The sequence below is a fragment of the Neolamprologus multifasciatus genome, chromosome 7, assembly GCF_963576455.1.
Source record: "Neolamprologus multifasciatus chromosome 7, fNeoMul1.2, whole genome shotgun sequence".
In the NCBI taxonomy this organism is placed as follows: domain Eukaryota; kingdom Metazoa; phylum Chordata; class Actinopteri; order Cichliformes; family Cichlidae; genus Neolamprologus; species Neolamprologus multifasciatus.
In genome coordinates this window covers 33,855,177-33,874,994 of record NC_140445.1, presented here as the reverse complement: position 1 = coordinate 33,874,994, position 19,818 = coordinate 33,855,177, and the positions used below count along the sequence as shown (strand labels likewise).

The following is a 19,818-nucleotide window of genomic DNA, read 5'->3' as shown; positions in this document are numbered from 1 at the left end:
TGCATACCTGTGTCTTAGCGAGATTTACGGACCTTGCCATTTGATTAGCCTTTGTAGGAGCAAGTCTTCATTGTCTGTGTGTGCGTGCACACATGTGTTGATAATAGCACTCTAGCCTGCAGCATCTTCGTCAGGCTGTGAGGCCCCCATAGATTTCTTATTACTGTCAACTCCTTATGCCTCCTGAGACTTGAGCTTTGTGTAGATAGCCATTAATTATGCCCTGTGAACACCTGCCATAACTTTTATTTACTGTGTGTAAGAGTGACACATAAGTTAAATTGAGATATTTTTTTTAATTAGTGTATGAAAAATGCTCCTGCTTTGTTTTAATGGAACTGATGTCATTCTGGAAATCATTCCAACAGCATTACCATGCAATGGTATTTTAACTAAGATGATAGTAAGACAATATGATGGATTAGGTTAGATTCAAGTCCCTGCAAGTCTGGCCAGTAGTTGCCTTGAAGGTTGGAAAAGCACCCTGAAAAACAAATGGAGAAGCATAGTTATGCCCTTAATACCTGGATCTATTAGTCAAGTGTTTGTATGAATGCAAATGATGTTGCCTTTAAGACATTTGGCACATTTCCTGTCAGTTAATTGGCTCATCTTTTTAAAACCAGTACTGGCTGAATCCAACATGCTTTTTGCATGGTACTGTCTGTTTGCAGTCTTAATAAAAACTCATATATGTGACAAAAGCTTTGTTCTCTTCAGACCAAGTCTTTTGAAATTTCTTGACATCATTATATGCAAAATTTCCAAACTTGCTGCAGGGAGGAATCATGGCAAAGTGTTGCTAGATGACGTTTCATTGTAACTAATAAGTCAGTCCATGTACCTGTACTTACAATTTTCATTGTGTTTGCAGTGCAAATGTGTGAGTCCAGTCTAAACAGGCATACGCAGATTAAAGAAGATAAACTAGTTTTCTAAAATTTTCATCTTTATTCAAAATATTTGCTATTATTAGCCCCAAAACAACAAATAATATAGATTATAATAATAAAATAAAATCATGGATTTCCCCAGTCACTTAAAGTCAGCCGAGACTCAGGCTGTGCCGTTGCTGCACCGTTCCTCCAACTCGAGAAGTGTTGTTAGGATTAAAAAGCAAACACACACACGCATAAACACACACACTTTGAACATGCTTGCTTGCTCGAGCCTGCTACTACAGAACCTTTAGAGAGATATTGAGTGTGAACATCATCTTGGCTCATGATTTAAAGGCTCATAGAGTTACTTGCTGGGATTATTAGAGTTTTGTTTGACAGGATAACTACACAGACACATGCTATGCAACGTCTGCTCTGTAGATCATCTTTAAAACTGCTGTTTTAAAGATGACTCATGGAGGCCTTGGTGTGACCTTAGACTGAGAAGAGTTTAAACTTGAATTTCTGTTGTTTTTCACATTTAACACATTTAACACTATCCTGATGATACTCTAAGACCATTACAGAGTGTAGAGAAGACCTGTTGATAAACACAATCCATTAGCTTCATTCTCAGTGTCTAACATTCACACAGGTCCGATACTGATGTGTAGGTTAGAGAAGTACAAGTGTGGGCCCCTGACCCACAGTTACTCTACTTTTTGCTCTCTAAATATGATTAAAAAAACATGGTATAATGTGGTGAGCACCACTGTTAAACCATAAACAGTGTGACTGCAACATACTTCATGATATATTTTGTTATTGTCAAAACATTCCTTAGAATTAGACAAACCGACAGTGTTTCAGTACATTATCACTTTGACTTCGTTATCCTCTTTGTAGCACTCATCTCCAAGTTCAAAGGTTTCCTCTGAATACATAAATCCTTAATAAACTGGTTCTTAGCAAATGCTGCTCAAACAGGACTGAGTAGTACCTCTGTTGAGGATTGTTCGGATGGATAGATATAGTCACAAGGAATTCTGGTTTCATTGAGGTTTATTGAGGGCATTCATTTATGCACAGCCCTCTTAAGGTCCCACCACAGTTTTTCAATAAGGATGAGGTTTGGACTTTGCTGGGCCTATTCTGTTTTAGATTTTCGGGTGTGTTTGGGATCATTGTCCTGTCGCATGACTCAGTTTGGACCAAGCTGTAGTTATGAGACAGACCTCACATTTGACCCTATAATACTTTGGTATAGAAAGAAGTTCCCGACTGACTCGGTGACTACAAGCTGTCCCATTCTTTGGTTGCAGAGCATTCCCAATCATCACTCCTCCACCACCGTGCTAGACATTTGGTATGGGTGGTTTGTTTTTGCCAAAAATGGTAAGACATCTTGTTTTGTCTCATCATTGTAAAAGGCATTTTTCCAGAAGTCTTGGGATTTATTGAGATGCAACTTTGCAAACCTAAGCTGGGCTCCACTTCCTTGTTAGAAAGACAAAACTTTGTCTTTGCAACCCTTCCAAAAAAAAAAGCCCTACTTGTTTAGTCTTTTTCAAAGGGTACTTTCATTAACAATTAACATGCTAACTGAGGCCTGTAGAGTTTTTGTAAGAATTTTTTGCAGTTTCTCCAAGCATTGCACAGCCTGAGTTTGGGGTGAATTTGCTGAGACTGCCGCCCCTGAGAAGACTGTGGCAATGTCTTAAGAAACACCTGAATGCTCCAGATGAGGAGCAAAACTGCCAAAATGTCTACTTCCACAGAGGCGGTCTCATCGGCTGATAATCAGCTAGTCAAGTGTACTTGAAAACTTTCTTTTAGACAGGATTGCATGTTCATATTTGCTACTCTGGATATTATCTCCAGCAGAAATATTTTGTTGGATTCATAGACTGTATCTAAGATGACGTCACCTGTTTGTTTGTGAAGATCAGTTCTGAAGCCTTGAGCTTCAGCATCTTGGCCGTGTGTGTCCTTTTTTAAGACCAGATATGACTGTACTTGTCAGTGCTGTAAAGCATACCCTGTTTTATTTTCTATTTTACTCTAAAGGGGAAAATCATTTACAAAATGAATGTCATTTTATATAAGATTAGATTGGAAACTTGCAACTGAGTTAATAAAAACATCAGGAAAGTGTTTACTGAAGTAATAAATTAAGCAATACGTCTTTGTACTGTACATGTGGACTTTTTTCCAGCTAAAAGTTGCTCCTTGGTATTGCTTAGTTTTTATTTTTGAGTTTATTTTGTGTACATGTGTAACAGATTGGAATATATAATATACAACATATAACATTCAATATATCCTAAAGGCTTGTACTCATTGACAACTATCAGCACCTGGCTGATTGGCGGATGTATAATGGTATTCCAACTAAGTATGACCTGCGCTGGCTCATAAGGAAGTCTCTCTGACTGAAAGGGAGATAAGTGGAGGAGACGATGTTGACCAGAGGAGATCCAGTGTCAGGTTATCAGCTGGGCCTGTTTGACTGAATGTGGCCGGGGATAAGAGAAAAAGAGAAAGAGCTTTTGTTTCCATTCGGGGCACTGGCTTTGGCTCTTGCCTATCTCGGGCCTTTGCTGGCCCGGCTGACTGGCCCCATTGCACAAGGCTAATTGTTGGCCTGTTGTTTCAGATGAATGAAAGCCATGTTTAACTTATTTGACATGTTTCTGGATGTTTGGGCATGTCATTGAGCATGCTGAATTGATTTTTGCCTTGATAAACAACTATAACCAACAAGAAAACAGAGCCTATATTCATATATATTCCTGCAATCTTTCCAGTGCATTTGTATTCCTAATATTTGATGCTCTCATTTTTCTATAGCTCTGTTTACGTCCCATGGAAACTTTTATTTAGTTCTCAGATATCGGTGGAAGGGTTATGAACTGTTGCCTTCTCTGCTCACTGTGCATTTTCTGCTGAAAAAAGGCACAGGTCCAAACACAAAACCTAGTTTCACTTATGTGCCAAAAGAACTGGAATCGTTACTAAAAAAAATTACAATGTGACTTCACTGGTTAAAATGTTTATTTAGCATGATTTGTGACATTGTGCGTGTACCAGGATCAAGACGTCTGCGTATCTCCAGATGACCAGTTCCTATAAACGATTCGGTTACATAGACCTGGCGTAGAAAGCCGTCTATTCTGAGAGATTATTGAATTGTATCTTGTGTTAGACCCTTGCACAATGTGTAAACCCCCGCCTCCTTTTGCTCTTCCTGTCCTTCTGCTTTCCATATGCCTCTCAGCTCCGCTTTTGTGCTCTCCATTTCAGCCCATTACGGTCATCAAACAAAATTTATAGCCCTGTGGTCCCTTTGCCCTGAAAGGCCTCTCTCACTATTCTCCATTCCCTAGGGCCCAGAATTTTGCTCTGTTTTGTTGTGTGTGTGCTTGCCTATGTATAAGTTCACATTTTGACAGCTGGCAAAGCTGATTTACAGTACGAACGATTACAGAATAAAGAGCAGTCGATTAAAGCTCTAAACTATATAAACTGTTGTGGGGAGGTGTAAAACAGAGTTTGACACAGAGGGAGCCTATGTTGCTCCAGTCTAGAGTCTGTACTGAAGTCTCAGTCTTGTCAAGATTTATGTTAAACCTAAGACGAAGATCCAACTAGAGATAGACGTGCTTAAACCTGAGTATCAGCTGGAGGATAGCAGAAGTCACAGTAGGTAAAGCCGTGGAATTTGAGCAGAAATGTTCCTTTTTATAGTTTAGGAGAGGAGATCTTTATTATCATTATTTACAACAGCAATGGTATCCCAACCATGCTGTAAGAAATGTGATGGCTGACCTACAGTAACGGTCAAAGAGCAAAGAGAGACTGTGGCACTTTGGAAAGGTTAAGTGCTGAAAAGAGAGGTTCTTAATAGTTTTGGGTTCAATTAGGATCTCAGTGTGAACCACTGAAATGTTAATTAGAGACAGCGTATTTAACTATTTTGAAAATAAATGCCATTATCAGTTGTGGTGGTGTGCATGTTTATTTGCCAGATGGGTTAAAAGTAACTATTGTAAATAGAAGAGGAACTAACTAACTTGAAGGCAGATAAAATGAAATAATGCCAGATGTCAGTAAAGTGTTTTTTTTCTGTGGGTAGAGGCCTGTAGTAGGGGGAAAATGTGGGTTTTTGTCATTTGGATTTAAAACCATCCCAACACCAACATTTCTTTATTACATAATAAATTTTTGTTCATTTAAAAAGTGTTTTTTTTTTTTCAGACAGCTTTCAGAAAGAGCTTTTGATTTGACAATGATTATATGGTGTGTTTTGCTTTTGTCCACTTGTCATGACATTGGTTTCTCTCATCAACAGGGTCTCTACTGTCAGTGTGCTATTGTTCTCGTTTCTATTGACTGATGGTAATGGTAGTAAGGACATTTCAAACTGCACCAGGCTGATTTTTATCTTAGTATTTTTAAAGCTCATCAGACATTCCACCACAATAATGCAGAACTAAACAATGAAAGATTCATACAAGTGCTGACATCAAACAGTGCTACAAACCAGAAAACCGCTGCTTTGATGTCTAAAAGATGGAATGTGTGCCCCAATTCTTGTTTTCTTTCTTGACAGAATGCGTTCCTGCGACGTGAAAGTTCACGAGGCGACGGGACGGTCCCTTCTAGACCCAGTCGGAAAGGTTCAGTAGGTCGTGGGGGTGTCCTTTTGGTGGATGAGGACACTGACTTGTTGGATACGATCTTCCAAAATGGCAGACAAGTGAACCCACGGTTAAAACCTTCCAGAAATGGACCTAAGGGAAGCCAGAAAGGGAAACCTGAACTAGCATCTAAAAATATGGAGGAAAACATTACCACAGAGAAGAAGAAAGATTCTAATGGGAGGACTTCATCACTGTTTCCTGGAAAGCCTTCAGATGATATAATAGACCTGGACATTGGAGGTTCTCCTAAGAAGCCCGCGCTAGGTTTTCCTGCAACTCCTAAGATTCCTTCAGATCCCAGATCTGCCACAGATTCTAGCAAAGAGACCACGACTATTTCACCTTTACCTGATGTCAAGGGGAGCTCCCGCACCACGCAGAGTTCCATACAGTTTGATCGTAGACGTGAGCACAAAGGCAGACTACCAGAAAAAGGCCGCCCTGCAACTGTAGCCATTGTGTCTAGAGATGGAAACCTGGTTTTGGGCTCAGATGGCAAAATGTACCGGCTTCAGAGAGGCCCACCTGGCCGAATGGGTCCGCCTGGGCTGGAAGTAAGTGGCCTTTTGGTCTTCTCATTGCTCTTTAAAACCCGTTTTAATTCTATTGTATGATCTGCTGTAGTTTGCTCTCTCTCATGTCCATATCTCAGTGAGAATTTTTTGCAGAGTTTATTCAACTTATTCATTTTGCTCATCAAAGCAAAGGCCTTCCTGTTTGTTTAAAAGTAAATTGGATGTATAATATCGGTCCATTGTTGGATGAGATGAAAAAAAATCTTTGTGAATGAAAAGAGTATAACGACTGTTTGCTTTTACAGCTTACAAGCACTGTTCTCCATCAGCTGCCATATGAATCTGATTAGGGGTGGTTACACTCTTCAAACATGCGCTGATCCACATGTCTTTGTTGCTGTGATGGGAGCGCTCGCGCTTAGGGAGTCTCAGCCGTTTGTCATAGCATTACACAATATGACAGGATTACCCTTTGGCTTCCAAGGTATCTGATTGGTCGGGAGGTGGAAAGTCAGGTCATACTGTCTAGTTGGAACACTTACCTGGTTTAAGAAGTGGGTCTTAACTGTGACTACAGGGTAGACAGAACCAAAAGCAGACATCACATCTGGTTACGTCTGGAGTCACGCTGCCATAAAATCCACAGAATAACTCAGCACGATTAATGTGATTAGACCCAGCCGAACATGAGGGAAAATGTCCTGTTGGCTTTTCTGTCCACATACGCGGCACAACAGGTTCTTCTTGATCTTCTTGAATCCTGTCTCAAAGTAGAAAAAAGCATGTTTCAGGAAAGTACCTGGCTGCAAAAATTAATTGATAAAGGTATTTAAATGATTTATCAAAATGACTCATAAGGCTGTCAAATCAAAAGTCTAATCAACACCTATGTAAACCTCTTATGGTAATTTTTCTTGACTCACATCAATTGCCCAATAACCACAGACGGTAGCTCTCGCTAATGTCAATCTAAAGATGAGTTAACTTATTATATTCAAACTTTTCAAAAGTGATTACACCGTCTTCCCTCCATCAATTTGCATTGCAAGCTTTATGTTGTCAAAAAATTCTGGACTCACATTTGAGGATTTGTAAGGAAATTCAGTGTTGTAAAACTAGGCAGTTTATATAGTGAGTTTCATCCAGATTAATTAACGTGTCAAGGAGGCGTTAGGTAACAGAGATACACAGCAAGCATTATAGTAAGATTCAGGACATACTTAAACAAACTTTCTGCAAATTAGTGTTCAGACTTGATCAGAATCCATAACATAGGCAGAGTAATCCTGAAAGATTCATCAAGATTTACCAAATTTTTTAATTTTTCCAGATCCTACAGGAAGCACCGAAAGAAGCCTCACACAGTTCCTATCAATTTACAACAGCGTTACTGAACAGTATAACCTGATACGCCTATCTTAAAGTGTTTTATTGTTGTAGGTGTAGGGAGGGGGCTCTTGTAAAATGAATACCTTTTGGTCCTCAATGTGCCACAAGCTGTGAGGTTTTACAAGGATCGAGTATTATCAGATCAAGTTTTTTGCTTCTACAAAGTAGTAGAAAAGTCTTAAATGTCAGGGATAAACTGTCACGTATCTGTGGCTTGTTAAAGTTGGTGATAAATACTGTTTTGTGTCGTGACAGCTGATTTATCCTCATTGCATTTTGTCTTTTTCATTTATTGAGAGTTAATGTTTCCACAGGGTTGTCCTGGTGAGCCTGGCCTCCCTGGGTTTAAAGGTGATAAGGTAACCAAAGCTTGTTTATAACCTAGTAAGTTATGATGATATGTTAGGTTAAAGCTGATTCTGAAATAATATCTCAGATGGTATCTAATATTTAAACCTCAGTTTCAATCCAAGACAAGTTTTACTTAATCGTCCACAGTGGACGCTGCTAACTCCCATTAAGGTTATTTATGCCAAAGTTCAGCATTCTTTTAAATAAAACAAGAACTAATATATTATTTACCACATAAATTGATTTATCTTTCATAAACAGGGTAAGACAGGCCCTGAAGGAAGACAAGGAAAAAAGGGGGAGAGGGGACCTCCTGGACCGCCAGGTTTACCAACCCTCTACCTGTGGAGGAACACTGCTGAGGAATGGGCTGCATTCCAGGTAAAATGTTCTGCTATATAATACTTTAGCTTAGCCTGCTCCACCGATATTGCAAAGTGCAGGGCCAGTGGCAGGGTACATCCTGAGCAGATTACCAGGACACCACAGGGCTAACACAGACATCTGCAGACTCTTAGATTCACACTTATAGCAAGTTTAGAATCATAGGTTACTCTGACATGCATGCATTCAGACCATGGGTGCAAACCAGAGTACCTACTGGAAGAAAGTGCAAACTCCACACAGAAAGACCCCCAAGAGGAAACATGTTGTTGGTTTATCAACTGCTTTCCTGGCCTTCCATTAAACATCAAGGCACCAAGTACACAACACCTCAAAGAAGTTGTTTTTATATGTTCCTCTCTCCTTTGCCCTCATATAATTTATTGAGAGTCACCTAAAGGACACATAGGACTTGAAATGATCTTCGATGTTACTTAAACCCAGATTTCCAGACTATCTGTGAAACCTTTAACCCTTCGGTTGTCGTGCATGCAAGTTGATGATCTGTCCTCATCTGTTTAATCTGTTTCCATTGGACGCAGCTGTGTGTTGTATAAGGCATGTACTTATACACACGCATATAGTATGCCAGCATGATGGAGAGCTTCAAGTCAGTTATTGAAAAAAGATGACAGAAATAAAAGTCTGTTAGTGTTTGTGAAGTCGATTTGTTACCGTGTGTGCTTTGAACTACTATATGTGGACAACCTGCTGTGGTCACTACTTGTTACTTAATGTGTGTTTTCTTGCAGCAAACCAGTTTCTACCAGTTGCTTGCTGCAGGTTGGCCTGTAAGTATGCTGTTCTCTTCTAAAAGCTGTTCTGTGTTTCGTTTGTTTCTGTGAGTCTGAGGCGGGTTTCTTCTCTGTGAGCTTGCAGAGTAGAGAAGGCCCCGCAGGACCACCTGGAGAAATGGGCAGGCCTGGCAGACAGGTTAGAGATGAGCTCTTTTTAGCAGTATATTAGTGCATGTTACAAACATGTTCCCATGTGATTTAGTGATTTTCTTTCACAGGGGCCACCTGGTGAACCTGGGGAGCGAGGAAGACCAGGGATGCCAGGAGAGATGGTAAGCAAACAAACCAGCATTTCCTGCTCCAGAAATTTCAGCAAGTTTGGTATCAATAAAAAAATCTGCTGTAAGGCCACAAATTTAATTTAGTATGCCAAAGTCAACGTGTAGAAAATAACTTGAGATAGATGGATGGATGGAATTCCAGCAGTAAATGTAATACTAAATGCAATGAGCTGACACTTATTAATACATGAAGCCTGTCCTGAAACATCCTCTTTACATGTTTAATGTTATTATTTGGTTTTAGTCATGAATGTGATGAATATCTCTAATTTGTGTCCACTTTGCCATCATTAAATCACAAAAGTTACACACCCAATTTTAGTAAAAGCTGACACATTTGGTGTCGCTGTAAACATTGGGTGGTTCATCAAAGTGAACCAGCCAATGTTGGGGATTGAGCAAGTCCACTGTGGACGATTAAGTGCTAATTTGAATTAAGCGTCACATAGCTGGTTCAGCAGAGTGAGTGCGGTTTAAGGGAGTGGGTGTTTGGAAACCCCGTGTGCATGAAACTCCCTATGATGTAACCATTCTCATATTTAGAGAACAAACTTTTTTTTAACTGCAAAATTAAGACATGGCATATTTTCTGTGAGTAAATTTGATTACGCTGAACCATAGTTAATCAAGTTTTCTATTGTGTTATTTCATAAGTTTCACATTATCTCAGTGGGACCTCGTTATTTGTCACTTATTGCCTGGTTTTATTAAATCTAAAAAACTCTGACTTGATTTGTTTGGGTGAATAGCTTTTTAAGGTAGAGGTAAATCTTACATCCATCTCGAAAACCGTCTCAAAATACATAAACATGAGTCCTGGAAGTGGGCTCTGACTGTATGGAAACTGAAAGCCACGGCCATCTATTGTGTGAGGTCTCAGCTGGGTAATGAGAAACAGTGTGGTTTGGGATTGTTGGAAACACTCAGTCACCTTCGCTGCCTGAAATGTTTGGACCCATGTGGCAGAGAATATTGATCTACTGTTTGTGTTTGTTTGTGTCTGAGTGACTGTGTAGTCTACGCTGACAAAGCACCTTGCTGTTTGTGCAAAAATAATCATACATCAGCACTGTAAGCAATGCTGGGGTGTGTCAGCATCAATCATGGAAAATTCAAATGTGTTATTGACATTTAAAAAAAATCACAAATAAAGGCTCTTTGTAAGCCTGGGGCGATCGTGGCTCAAGAGTTGGGTGTTTGTCTTGTAATCGGAAGGTTGCCGGCTCGAGCCCCGGCTCGGACACTCTCGGTCGTTGTGTCCTTGGGCAAGACACTTCACCTACCACCTACTGGTATTGGCCAGAGGGGCCGATGGCGCAATATGGCAGCCTCGCTTCTGTCAGTCTGCCCCAGGGCAGCTGTGGCTACAACTGTAGCTGCCTCCACCAGTGTGTGAATGTGAGAGTGAATGAATAGTGGCATTGTAAAGCACTTTGAGGGTCTCGAAAAGCGCTATATAAATCCAATCCATTATTATTAAAATCCTATTAGAGCAAAAGAACACAGAGTAACTGATGAAATGTAAATGGATTTAAAGTCCCTGTTTTGCATAATAATCTTTTTCAAATAGTATTATTACTATATTAGTTCAGGTACTATTAACAAAGTACCTAAACAATACTATATTAGTGCTGTTCAAGAGGCTGGTCATGGTGTAATGATGTGGGGGATCCTTTCTTGACACACTTTGGGTCCATTTGTTCTGAATGAACATTTTTTGTATACCACAGCCTGCCTGAGTACTAGTTCTGATTATGTCCATCTCTTTATGACCACAGTACCTATCTTCTGATGGCTGCATCTAGCAGGATAATGCTGAATGTCACAAAGCTCAAATAATCTCAAAGTGATTTCTTTCTTGAACATGACAGTGAGTTCACTGCACTTAAATGGCCTCCACTGTCACAAGCCTCAATCCAGCAGCGCACCTTTGTGCAACTGTGTGAAGCTATCAAGCTAATATGGACCAGAATCTCTCAGGAATGTTTCCAGCAGCTGGAAAATCAAAATGATTTCTCAGAAGTAAGGCAGCTCTGAAGGCATAAGAGCGTAAAACCTGGCATTAGCAAGGTGTACCTAATAAAGGTCGAACTTATATAAAAGACTGTGTCTCTAAAATCACTGGCTATGAGATGACTCAAGATAAAATCGCCTCCCAGTGTTTTAAACTTAAACAAAAGGAAAGCTGTACTAAAGTAAACAGGGAGTCGGTATTGCTCATGAAGTCAAGTTTTCAAGTCAAAAGTTGGACATGGGATTTAAAGTTATCTGGTTCAGGCGTCCCAGTATAGCTCACTGGTTGAGCATGTGGCCTCATGCATTTCTTATCCCACTCTCTCTCCCCTCCTGAATGTTGTACTATCAAATAAAGGTAAAAATGCCCCGAAGAACTTTTTTTTCAATCCAGTGAATGTGTAACAAAAATTAACTGTAATACAAAATAAAAATAGTCACATGCCTAAGTGTCTTGCATATACCGGCAATATAAAATAGCCCTCTCTTCATGAGAGAGCAGCATGTCCATCAGTCTAACCCTCAGTCTAAAATGTAGGTTCTTTTCTTTGGAGCCATTCACACATTGTATGTTTTTGTAAGTATGACCATGTTGAATCTGTAGGCTGAGATTCTGGATGTTTATCCATTATTACGCTGACTTGACTCGTGTGGCACACTATTGCAGTGGTTAGCATTGCCTCACAGCCAGTTTGCTGTGCAGAGTTTGCATGTTCTCCCTGTGGCTGTGTGGGTGTCCTGCTGTTACTCAGGTTTCCACCCACAATCAAAACATGTATGTTAAGTTAATTGGCGATTCCAAAGTAGCCATAGATGCAGATGTGAGAGAGTGTGGTTGTGTGTTCCTTTGTGTTAGCTCTGTGATGAACTGGCAACCTGTCAAAGTTGCCTTTTGCTGTATTTCAGCTGACATATAGACTCAGCACGACTCCTTAGCTTAACCACCCCATGTGATTGAACGTATTTGTTTCTTTTTGACGATACTGGCTTAGGTCATTTGTAAATTTGTGGCTTTTTGTTGTAAACTGACTATATTTGAGGTTTTGGACCGTTAAACAGACAGCGAACAGCACACAGACAGCAGTTGTAAACATCAGCCTGGGCTCTGGGAAATGTAGTTGTTGTCATTTTACAGTATTTTATGATCTTTTGTAGAATAAATCAGTTAATTAAGGTTACTTAACAGCTCTTTGACCCTTTGCAGGCAAAGTTTATATAGTGCATTTGTAAGTAGCACAGAAACTTTCAGTGAACTAAGACCTTCTTGCTCATAACAGCTAAATTGGCTCTGGTGGAAACACATAATAGCAGGTTACAGTATAAAACAATAATTAATTCAACTCTCGTTAAACCCAGTTGTCATTTAAATCATTACAAAACCTACCTGGTAAAATAACTCTTCATCCCAGATGCAGTGTCATTCAGTGCCAGCACAGGTGGTTTAGCCATTCACTGTGAATCGGCACGTTTCCCAACTGAGTTATTGCACAGCACAATCTGCGAGACAGTGTGTTGCCATATAGGCGATACCTTGTCTTTGTGATGAATTGCTGCTCTTAGCTGGGGAGAGAGCCAGTGTCTTCCCAGTCCACACTGATAATTTATAATATCTTTCCCACTGGGAATCTCTGCGCTCCATGGATTTTACTCGCTGCAGTTCCAGTTTATTTGATTACGTATTTGTATCTTTTACATTGTCAGGTTTGATAGTTGTCTTGAAGTAACAAGACAACCATATCAGAAGTGAAATATCAAAACTGTCCACCAGCAAGCTACTGTATGAGCATTAAGTGTCTGATTTATGCTGTCTGACAGGGGGATCGTGGTCCTCGTGGCCCTCCAGGACGATCTGGGACTGCAGGGCGAGATGGGGACAATGGGGAAGATGGTCAGCCGGGGTCACCTGGTGTTCCTGGATCACAGGTGGGCATATTCTATTTATGTTAACTGTTACACAACACGCAGAGTATGGGTGAGTTTGACACAGATAGTAAACTAGTGTATGTTGAGTGTTTTCTGTTGAAACCTTCAGGGCCCGTGGGGATACAGGGGGGAGCGAGGACCTAAAGGGGAAAAAGGTGATGAGGTGAGTAATAAAACAGCACAGACATTTTTGATGGAACACAATCTGTGTGTTGTTTAAACATTTGATTTACTGTTGTGAAATTATGTGTATGTATTGGCAGGAACATGTTTAGACTCTGTGCAGTCTTACTGTCACCTTTTAGCTTTAGTTAATATTTGCTGTCACTGTAGTTCAGATTCCAGCAGCTTGTATAATTGAAGCTTATTATGTTTTCGTGTCAGTGGCAGTAATGGCTTCTTTTTTAGAAATGTTTTCACAGGTCAGTGTTTTTAAGTGTTAACAGAAGAAGCTCAAATTCTCAATTCTTATACTTTTAATCCACATTTAATGAGTTTTTTTTAAGCACCTTCTGCTCAAAGGGGAAAACATTTATTTTGAAACATGTTAATTATGGGAAATGAATTGATGTTCATGCATATAGAAAAAAATATTTAAATGATGGATGTGTTTTTTGCTAATGTCTCCAGGGTCTTACTGGCCCCAGAGGTCCAAGAGGTGAAATTGGTGAACCTGGCGAGAAGGTACTCTTTGATTAATTGTATTTATTTTTTGATAAATCTTAAATATATAAATTAGAATTACTTTTTGTAAAGATTGCACACTGGGTTTATGGATTGCTCTGGGTCAACAGTGCTGTCAATAGTGGTCAGAGGAGGGGTAGACAATAATCCAGTGGCAGGATGTTGGGTGGTCCTGTGCTAGATACCACCTAGAGGTCTTGCAGAGTCCATGTTTTTTGTTTAGTTGAAGCCATTTTGTTTGGACCAAGTATATTAGACAGTGGTCATAATGCTTTGTGGGTTATGTGGATATAAAGAATCTGTTTTCAAATTTCTCTCCTTGTGTAGGGCGGAACTGGTTTACCTGGTCCACAAGGCCCTGTTGGACCCCGCGTGAGTGTCTTTTATGGTTTGCTTTATATGTGCAAAAAACTAGAAATTTCAGTTGTTGTTTTTTGTACATGATATTTATAACTCCTTTAAAGAAAAAAGGGTGGATCATGAGCCAGGAGCAGTTTTCCCTTTATCTCTTTTACAAAGCAGCTCATACTCTGTAGTCAACTGGACAAGATGCCAGCGCATACATTCAAAATTAAAAATGTAAAAGTATGACAGTTCTTATGCAATAGATTTCTTATTACACCCAACTAGTGAAAAATAAAATATTCAAAAAACTTAAAAAAGGACATGCGCTCTGTAATCTATCTTAATCTCTAATTCAGGCCCCTTTGAACTTCAGTTTCAAACAATGAGGCATTCACTTGTGCTTTACTCGTTGGTCTATCAGTGATTTTACTTTGATTCTGCCTGGCAAGAAAATGGAGTCTCTGACTAAGCTTTAGTATCATTAATCCTCTCTTTGTATACACTCTTCCCCATGTACTTTAATGGTATACTGCTATTAAGCTGACATCTTTAATCTTTTCTGCAGGGGCCTCAGGGGATCCGAGGTGGCGCTGGGCCAGAGGGACCCCCTGGGCCTGATGTGAGTGAGCCTCTGTCTGACTCTAGTTCTTAGAGCCTTAAAAGCAAATAGTCCTCCTTTTAGTTTGTGCATTGCACTGTCATAAATGAGGATAACAATACCTGCATTATTTTTTTTGTCTTTTTTTGGGTTATCCTATTTTTGCGACTTATTGCTGCTATTTATTGTGGTGATCTGTTCATTGAAAGGATTAAACTACAAGTGCACAGTAGTTATGTCAAGCAAAACAGATGGAATTTGTACTAAAACCAAATTGCGAATTAAACAGATTTTCTTTTGTTTATGTTTTTCTATAATTAAAGGTTTCTTTTTACTTAAAGCCAAATTAGGGGCAAGTGTTGATGCCTGTTTTTTTTTCTTTCTCTATTCTTAAATGTATTAAAATGTTTTATTCTTTGTCTGTTATTCATGCTGTTTTGTGCTTATTACCAGGGGGAGAGTGGACTGGATGGCCTCCCAGGTCTGCCAGGGCCACCGGTAAGCAGGCGGATATTCAGTGATTAATTCTTAGTCTGTCTGTTCAAATTCCAGATGTACCTGCAATCATGTATGTGTGTGTCTCTGTGTGTCACAGGGTGCACCAGGTGCCACAGGACGAGTTGGCGCACAAGGAGTTAATGGCTCAAGGGTACAGTCACACCTCAAGTCTTTATTTTGGCTCAGTTTGCCTGCAACTTAAAGATGATTTCCTCATGAGGCTGAAACTAATAACCACTTTGAAAAATATATATTTCTCTCTGTCTGTTTGAATTTAGAAACACATATATACAATACTCAATTTGTAATGAAATTACCAAAAAAAAAAAAACATTCCCTTTTTTTAAGGATTTAATCACTTCTCAAATTTGCAGTATAAGCAATTTTCAATAAATGTTTTATTTAAAAGAAGTTAAGTTAATATTTTGCAAAGATAACAAAGTTAGGTATCATTTGTGTCACACTGGGGAAAACAGTGGTTGGAGAATACAGCATGAAAAAAACAAATATTGTGACCATGCAGAATGAACTTTGTTGCTCTGAAGACAAGAACCAGGTCTGCAGCCACTTACAGTGAGTTGCCATCTTCCAAATACTTTTGATTCATGGCGATGAAAAGCAATAATATGCAGTCAGTCTGCTGTCAGTATGTGATCACAGTTGCTTGAAGACAGGTTACCTCAAACCAGGCGACCTGTACGATTGCCGTGTGATCAACAGCGGTCACCTAGAGGTTGAGGGTGTTGCACAGTTTGTTGGGAACAAATTGGTTGCTGCAGCTGCTGTCGATCACCGAATGTCCTGTTTTTATTCTAGTGTGACTGCGCTATTAGAGAAATGTCCCCCTACTCCAGCAATCTGTCTTTGCAGAAATCATGACCCAGTTCTCAAAAATATCTCCATAGTTTGTTGTGAGCAGTTTCATGTAGGGACATTTTTCTTTCCACTGAACCAGACCCAGCAACTGTTTCCTCTGTATAAAAGAACATCATGGCTAGAGCCTCATGTTTGTGTCAGCATGACAGGCTGTAAACACTGATGGTACTCCCCTCACTTGATGATGCAGTGTTTTGGATTATTGGACGTAAACTGCAGAAAGAAAACTGACATTTCTGCTGATTTTCACCCATTTTTTAGGTTATTTTGCTAGGGCTGGGTGGTTGAAGGAGTTAGAGTTATAAAGGGATGTCACTTTGAGTACCACATGGCAACTGCAGTATACATAATAGATGTTTTCAACAGAAGGCAGACATCTCTACAGCCAACCCCAAAAATGTGGGTTGTGACACTAAAACAGTTTAGATGGAGATAATTAGAGCACAGTATCCAAATATGTAACAATAATTTGGAGTGAAATGTTCCTCTGTAATAAAGGAAATGTAAATGTTCTGATCTGATGCTTTATGTGTGACGTCACTCTAAGCCCAGACTTAGTTAACAGGTTGCATCCCGCCTGTGTGTGAACTCTTTATTTCTTTTAGGGGGACATTGGACCTGCTGGCAGTGTTGGCCTTAAAGGCCTACAGGTATAAGCTTTGCTTGGTTATGTATATGCTGCAGATAATCAGCTGTTTGGAAATGTTTAGACACTGTGTTTGACATAAAATGTTTCACCTGCCTTTGCTTTTGTGTAGGGGCCTCCAGGTCTCGAGGGACAGATTGGACCTCCGGGACTCCGAGGACCGCAAGTGAGTAGAGTTCAAGGCAAGACTGTTGATGGAAGCTTTTAAGTTCAGTTGAGTTGCTGCTCCTTTCACTCAGCTGTCAGTGAAATGAATTACAAGAGCTTAATGCCAGTCTGTCCATTTTAACAGGGGCATCTAGGATTGACGGGTTCTCCTGGCCCCAAAGGAGATCCTGTAAGTTTGTTCACTTTTTCTCGTTTGGTATTTTCAATTTAATAATTTATCTGGAAAAAAAAAAAGTTAAGTAGCAGTGTATTAAAGGGGTATTTCATTGTTTTTGTTGATTGTCTTTCCTTTAGTCTTAACCCTTAGTAATGCCATAAGGGTTGATAAAACAGGGTCAATGTTTTTTTCATATGTGTCTCTTCTTAGTGTAATTGTGTGAGAGAGAAACATGGGAGGAAGAGATGAAAGAATGGAGAGGCCAAAGCTGAAAACTATTTGGTTTCATAAGTGACATCATTATTAGCTTTAATTCATATATAGCCAATAGCTCTTTTTTTTTTTTTTATAACATATTAGGCTGTTTAAAGGAAAAATGCATTAATTTTATCTCACAATGACAATGCAGTTGATTATATTACTCCTAGATGTCTATATAATGTCTATGTACAACACAAGAAAGTGTGGCGGCGAACCTCGTGTGCACATCCCAGTTCTGCACAGGATACATTTTTGTTTTCTTTGATCTTCTTCAAGGTGTGATTAAAACATTCTGCTCCATAACCAGACCAGCTCCATAAAAATCAAAAACCTATCCGATTTTAATTTGTCCAATTTCACGTTCATGGTCATCTTCTCATGCACATCTGGACGTTCATTTACCACAGCTCTCATTTTTAGATCTCTCAGTAGAGCTCCAGCATGGCCCCTTAAGGGGCTAAACCTCCTCCAGGGTGTATGATGTACCAGATTACAGAGAGCCAAACGTGGGGAGTGGTGGTGAACAAAGACAGTGTTTGTGTGGACAAAAAGCTTCAACGTTTTTTTAATGTGCTCTGAGCCGGTGAGAGATGGCAAGCTGGAATGCACTGGTATCCCATCAAATGCCTCAAGTCATTGCAGTAGATAGGATGCTGACAGCATGACTCTGTGGGAAGAATTCCTGGTGCACAATCAGATAGATGCTGAAAAAAGTTATGAACATGCTCCTTGTCTCGCCTCTCACCTAACACTCTGCCTTTGGGTTGGAAAGTAGTGTTGACTCTTCATGTAAAAACTGCTTGGTTGTAGCTGGAGGTTCCCATAACCTACAAAGATCCTTACATGAAATTCTGTCAGTGTGAAACAGAAGTTGACGTTTTCTCTATTCAAGTTTGAGGCCCATGTTGAAATCACAGAGCACAAAATCCAAGTTGTCAGAAAAGAACATCCAAGAAATGATCCACATGTTTGATTTGGGAGCCCTTCTTATTTATCCGGGCTTGGGACTGGCACTAGGCATACATTGCCTTGCGACCCCACCCCCATGGCCGGATTAGGGAATAATCTGAAAGATTGTCACGCTGAAAGCTGACTGGACATGTCCTAAGAGATGACCTTGAATGTGAGATGAGCCAAATTTTGATCAGGAAAGATTTTTATATTTTTAGGGGTCAGTTTTGTGAGTCTCTTTTTGGAGCGCTCCCCTTGAGGTGTGTCATGAAGATCCTTCACGGTAGGGAAGAGCAAATGATTTCCAGGTGATGGGAGGAGAGAGGTCTCTAGGAAAGATAAGTTAGCAGTAGACACCTGGTGCTTTTCATTTTGTTTCCAGCTTTTCATCGTGAGAAACAAACCAACTACTTCATTTTTATCTGTTAAGTCTTACGTTTGGTGGGAGTCTCCAACTGTTTTGCAGTTTAATTTCAAGTGTTTTAAATATGTTTTTTAGTTGATATCATATTAAAACAGCATGCAGTATATAGTTTCTATGTATGCTTAATGTGCATGATGATAAGTTTACAATAGTGTACAAACAATCACAGAAAAAACCCTGAATTTTAATGTTTTCTGTTTCCTTTTTATGTCAGGGGCCTGTGGGGCCTGTGGGGGCCCGGGGGGATCCTGGCTCAGAGGGACCTATGGTGAGCAAACACTTGTTCAGGCCATTACATCATTACATTACAGTTATAAACCTGCATGTATAAATAGCAGACAGAATGTTACAAAGAGATCACTGTGTTCACTCTCAGTTGTTTGTGGTGCTTTTCTTTTCTTTTTTCCTGTAACTTTTGTCATCACAGCAGCTCTACTTCACAGTTTACACTTGCAGCTTATAAAAAGTGTTTTTCATGGGTTCTCTAAAAGTGCTACAGAGAGGGAAAACAATGCTGCAGCCTCACAGTGCCATCTACTGGCTGTTATGGCTCATTACTGGATCCTGCTTATTAGCTCTTCTCATTCCTTTCATTTAAACGTCGCCATCTTCTGATTGTATAAAACTATGTTCTTAGCAGTAATCTGCTTCTGAATCATTGACTAATGTGATTTGTGTGGTATAATTTTACATTCCCCACATTAAAACAATAAAAGTTTATTTTTCTTTTCCTTTTTTTTTAAATTGACAGGGTGCACCAGGGAGAAAGGGTGATGTGGGTTTTCCTGGAAGAACGGTAGGTGCTCTTGACGAACATATTTACAGCACAACATGCTCGACTGAGCCTTTCCTTTAAACATTTTTCTCTCACAGGGTAACAGAGGACCAGACGGGGAAAAGGGTGATCCAGGAGCTAAAGGCGACAGAGTATGAACTTGAAACTTTGTTTGTTGACACTGACAGACTGATAAAG

General features: G+C 39.8%; 1 protein-coding gene across 2 annotated transcripts in view; it reads left to right on the top strand.

Annotated features, from left to right (window-relative positions):
• The window catches only part of LOC146514632 (uncharacterized), a 112,702-nt gene that overhangs the window by 54,686 nt on the left and 38,198 nt on the right, over nt 1-19,818 (top strand). For both annotated transcript variants that reach the window (XM_085164862.1, XM_085164863.1), the window contains 19 exons: nt 5,494-6,138; nt 7,803-7,847; nt 8,101-8,220; nt 8,976-9,014; nt 9,103-9,156; nt 9,239-9,292; nt 13,130-13,237; nt 13,347-13,400; nt 13,868-13,921; nt 14,249-14,293; nt 14,832-14,885; nt 15,318-15,362; nt 15,460-15,513; nt 16,844-16,888; nt 16,997-17,050; nt 17,177-17,221; nt 19,060-19,113; nt 19,597-19,641; nt 19,719-19,772. In XM_085164862.1, the coding sequence (XP_085020988.1) occupies nt 5,494-6,138; nt 7,803-7,847; nt 8,101-8,220; nt 8,976-9,014; nt 9,103-9,156; nt 9,239-9,292; nt 13,130-13,237; nt 13,347-13,400; nt 13,868-13,921; nt 14,249-14,293; nt 14,832-14,885; nt 15,318-15,362; nt 15,460-15,513; nt 16,844-16,888; nt 16,997-17,050; nt 17,177-17,221; nt 19,060-19,113; nt 19,597-19,641; nt 19,719-19,772 (1,668 nt within the window). The remainder of the gene's footprint in view (nt 1-5,493; nt 6,139-7,802; nt 7,848-8,100; nt 8,221-8,975; nt 9,015-9,102; nt 9,157-9,238; nt 9,293-13,129; nt 13,238-13,346; nt 13,401-13,867; nt 13,922-14,248; nt 14,294-14,831; nt 14,886-15,317; nt 15,363-15,459; nt 15,514-16,843; nt 16,889-16,996; nt 17,051-17,176; nt 17,222-19,059; nt 19,114-19,596; nt 19,642-19,718; nt 19,773-19,818) is intronic.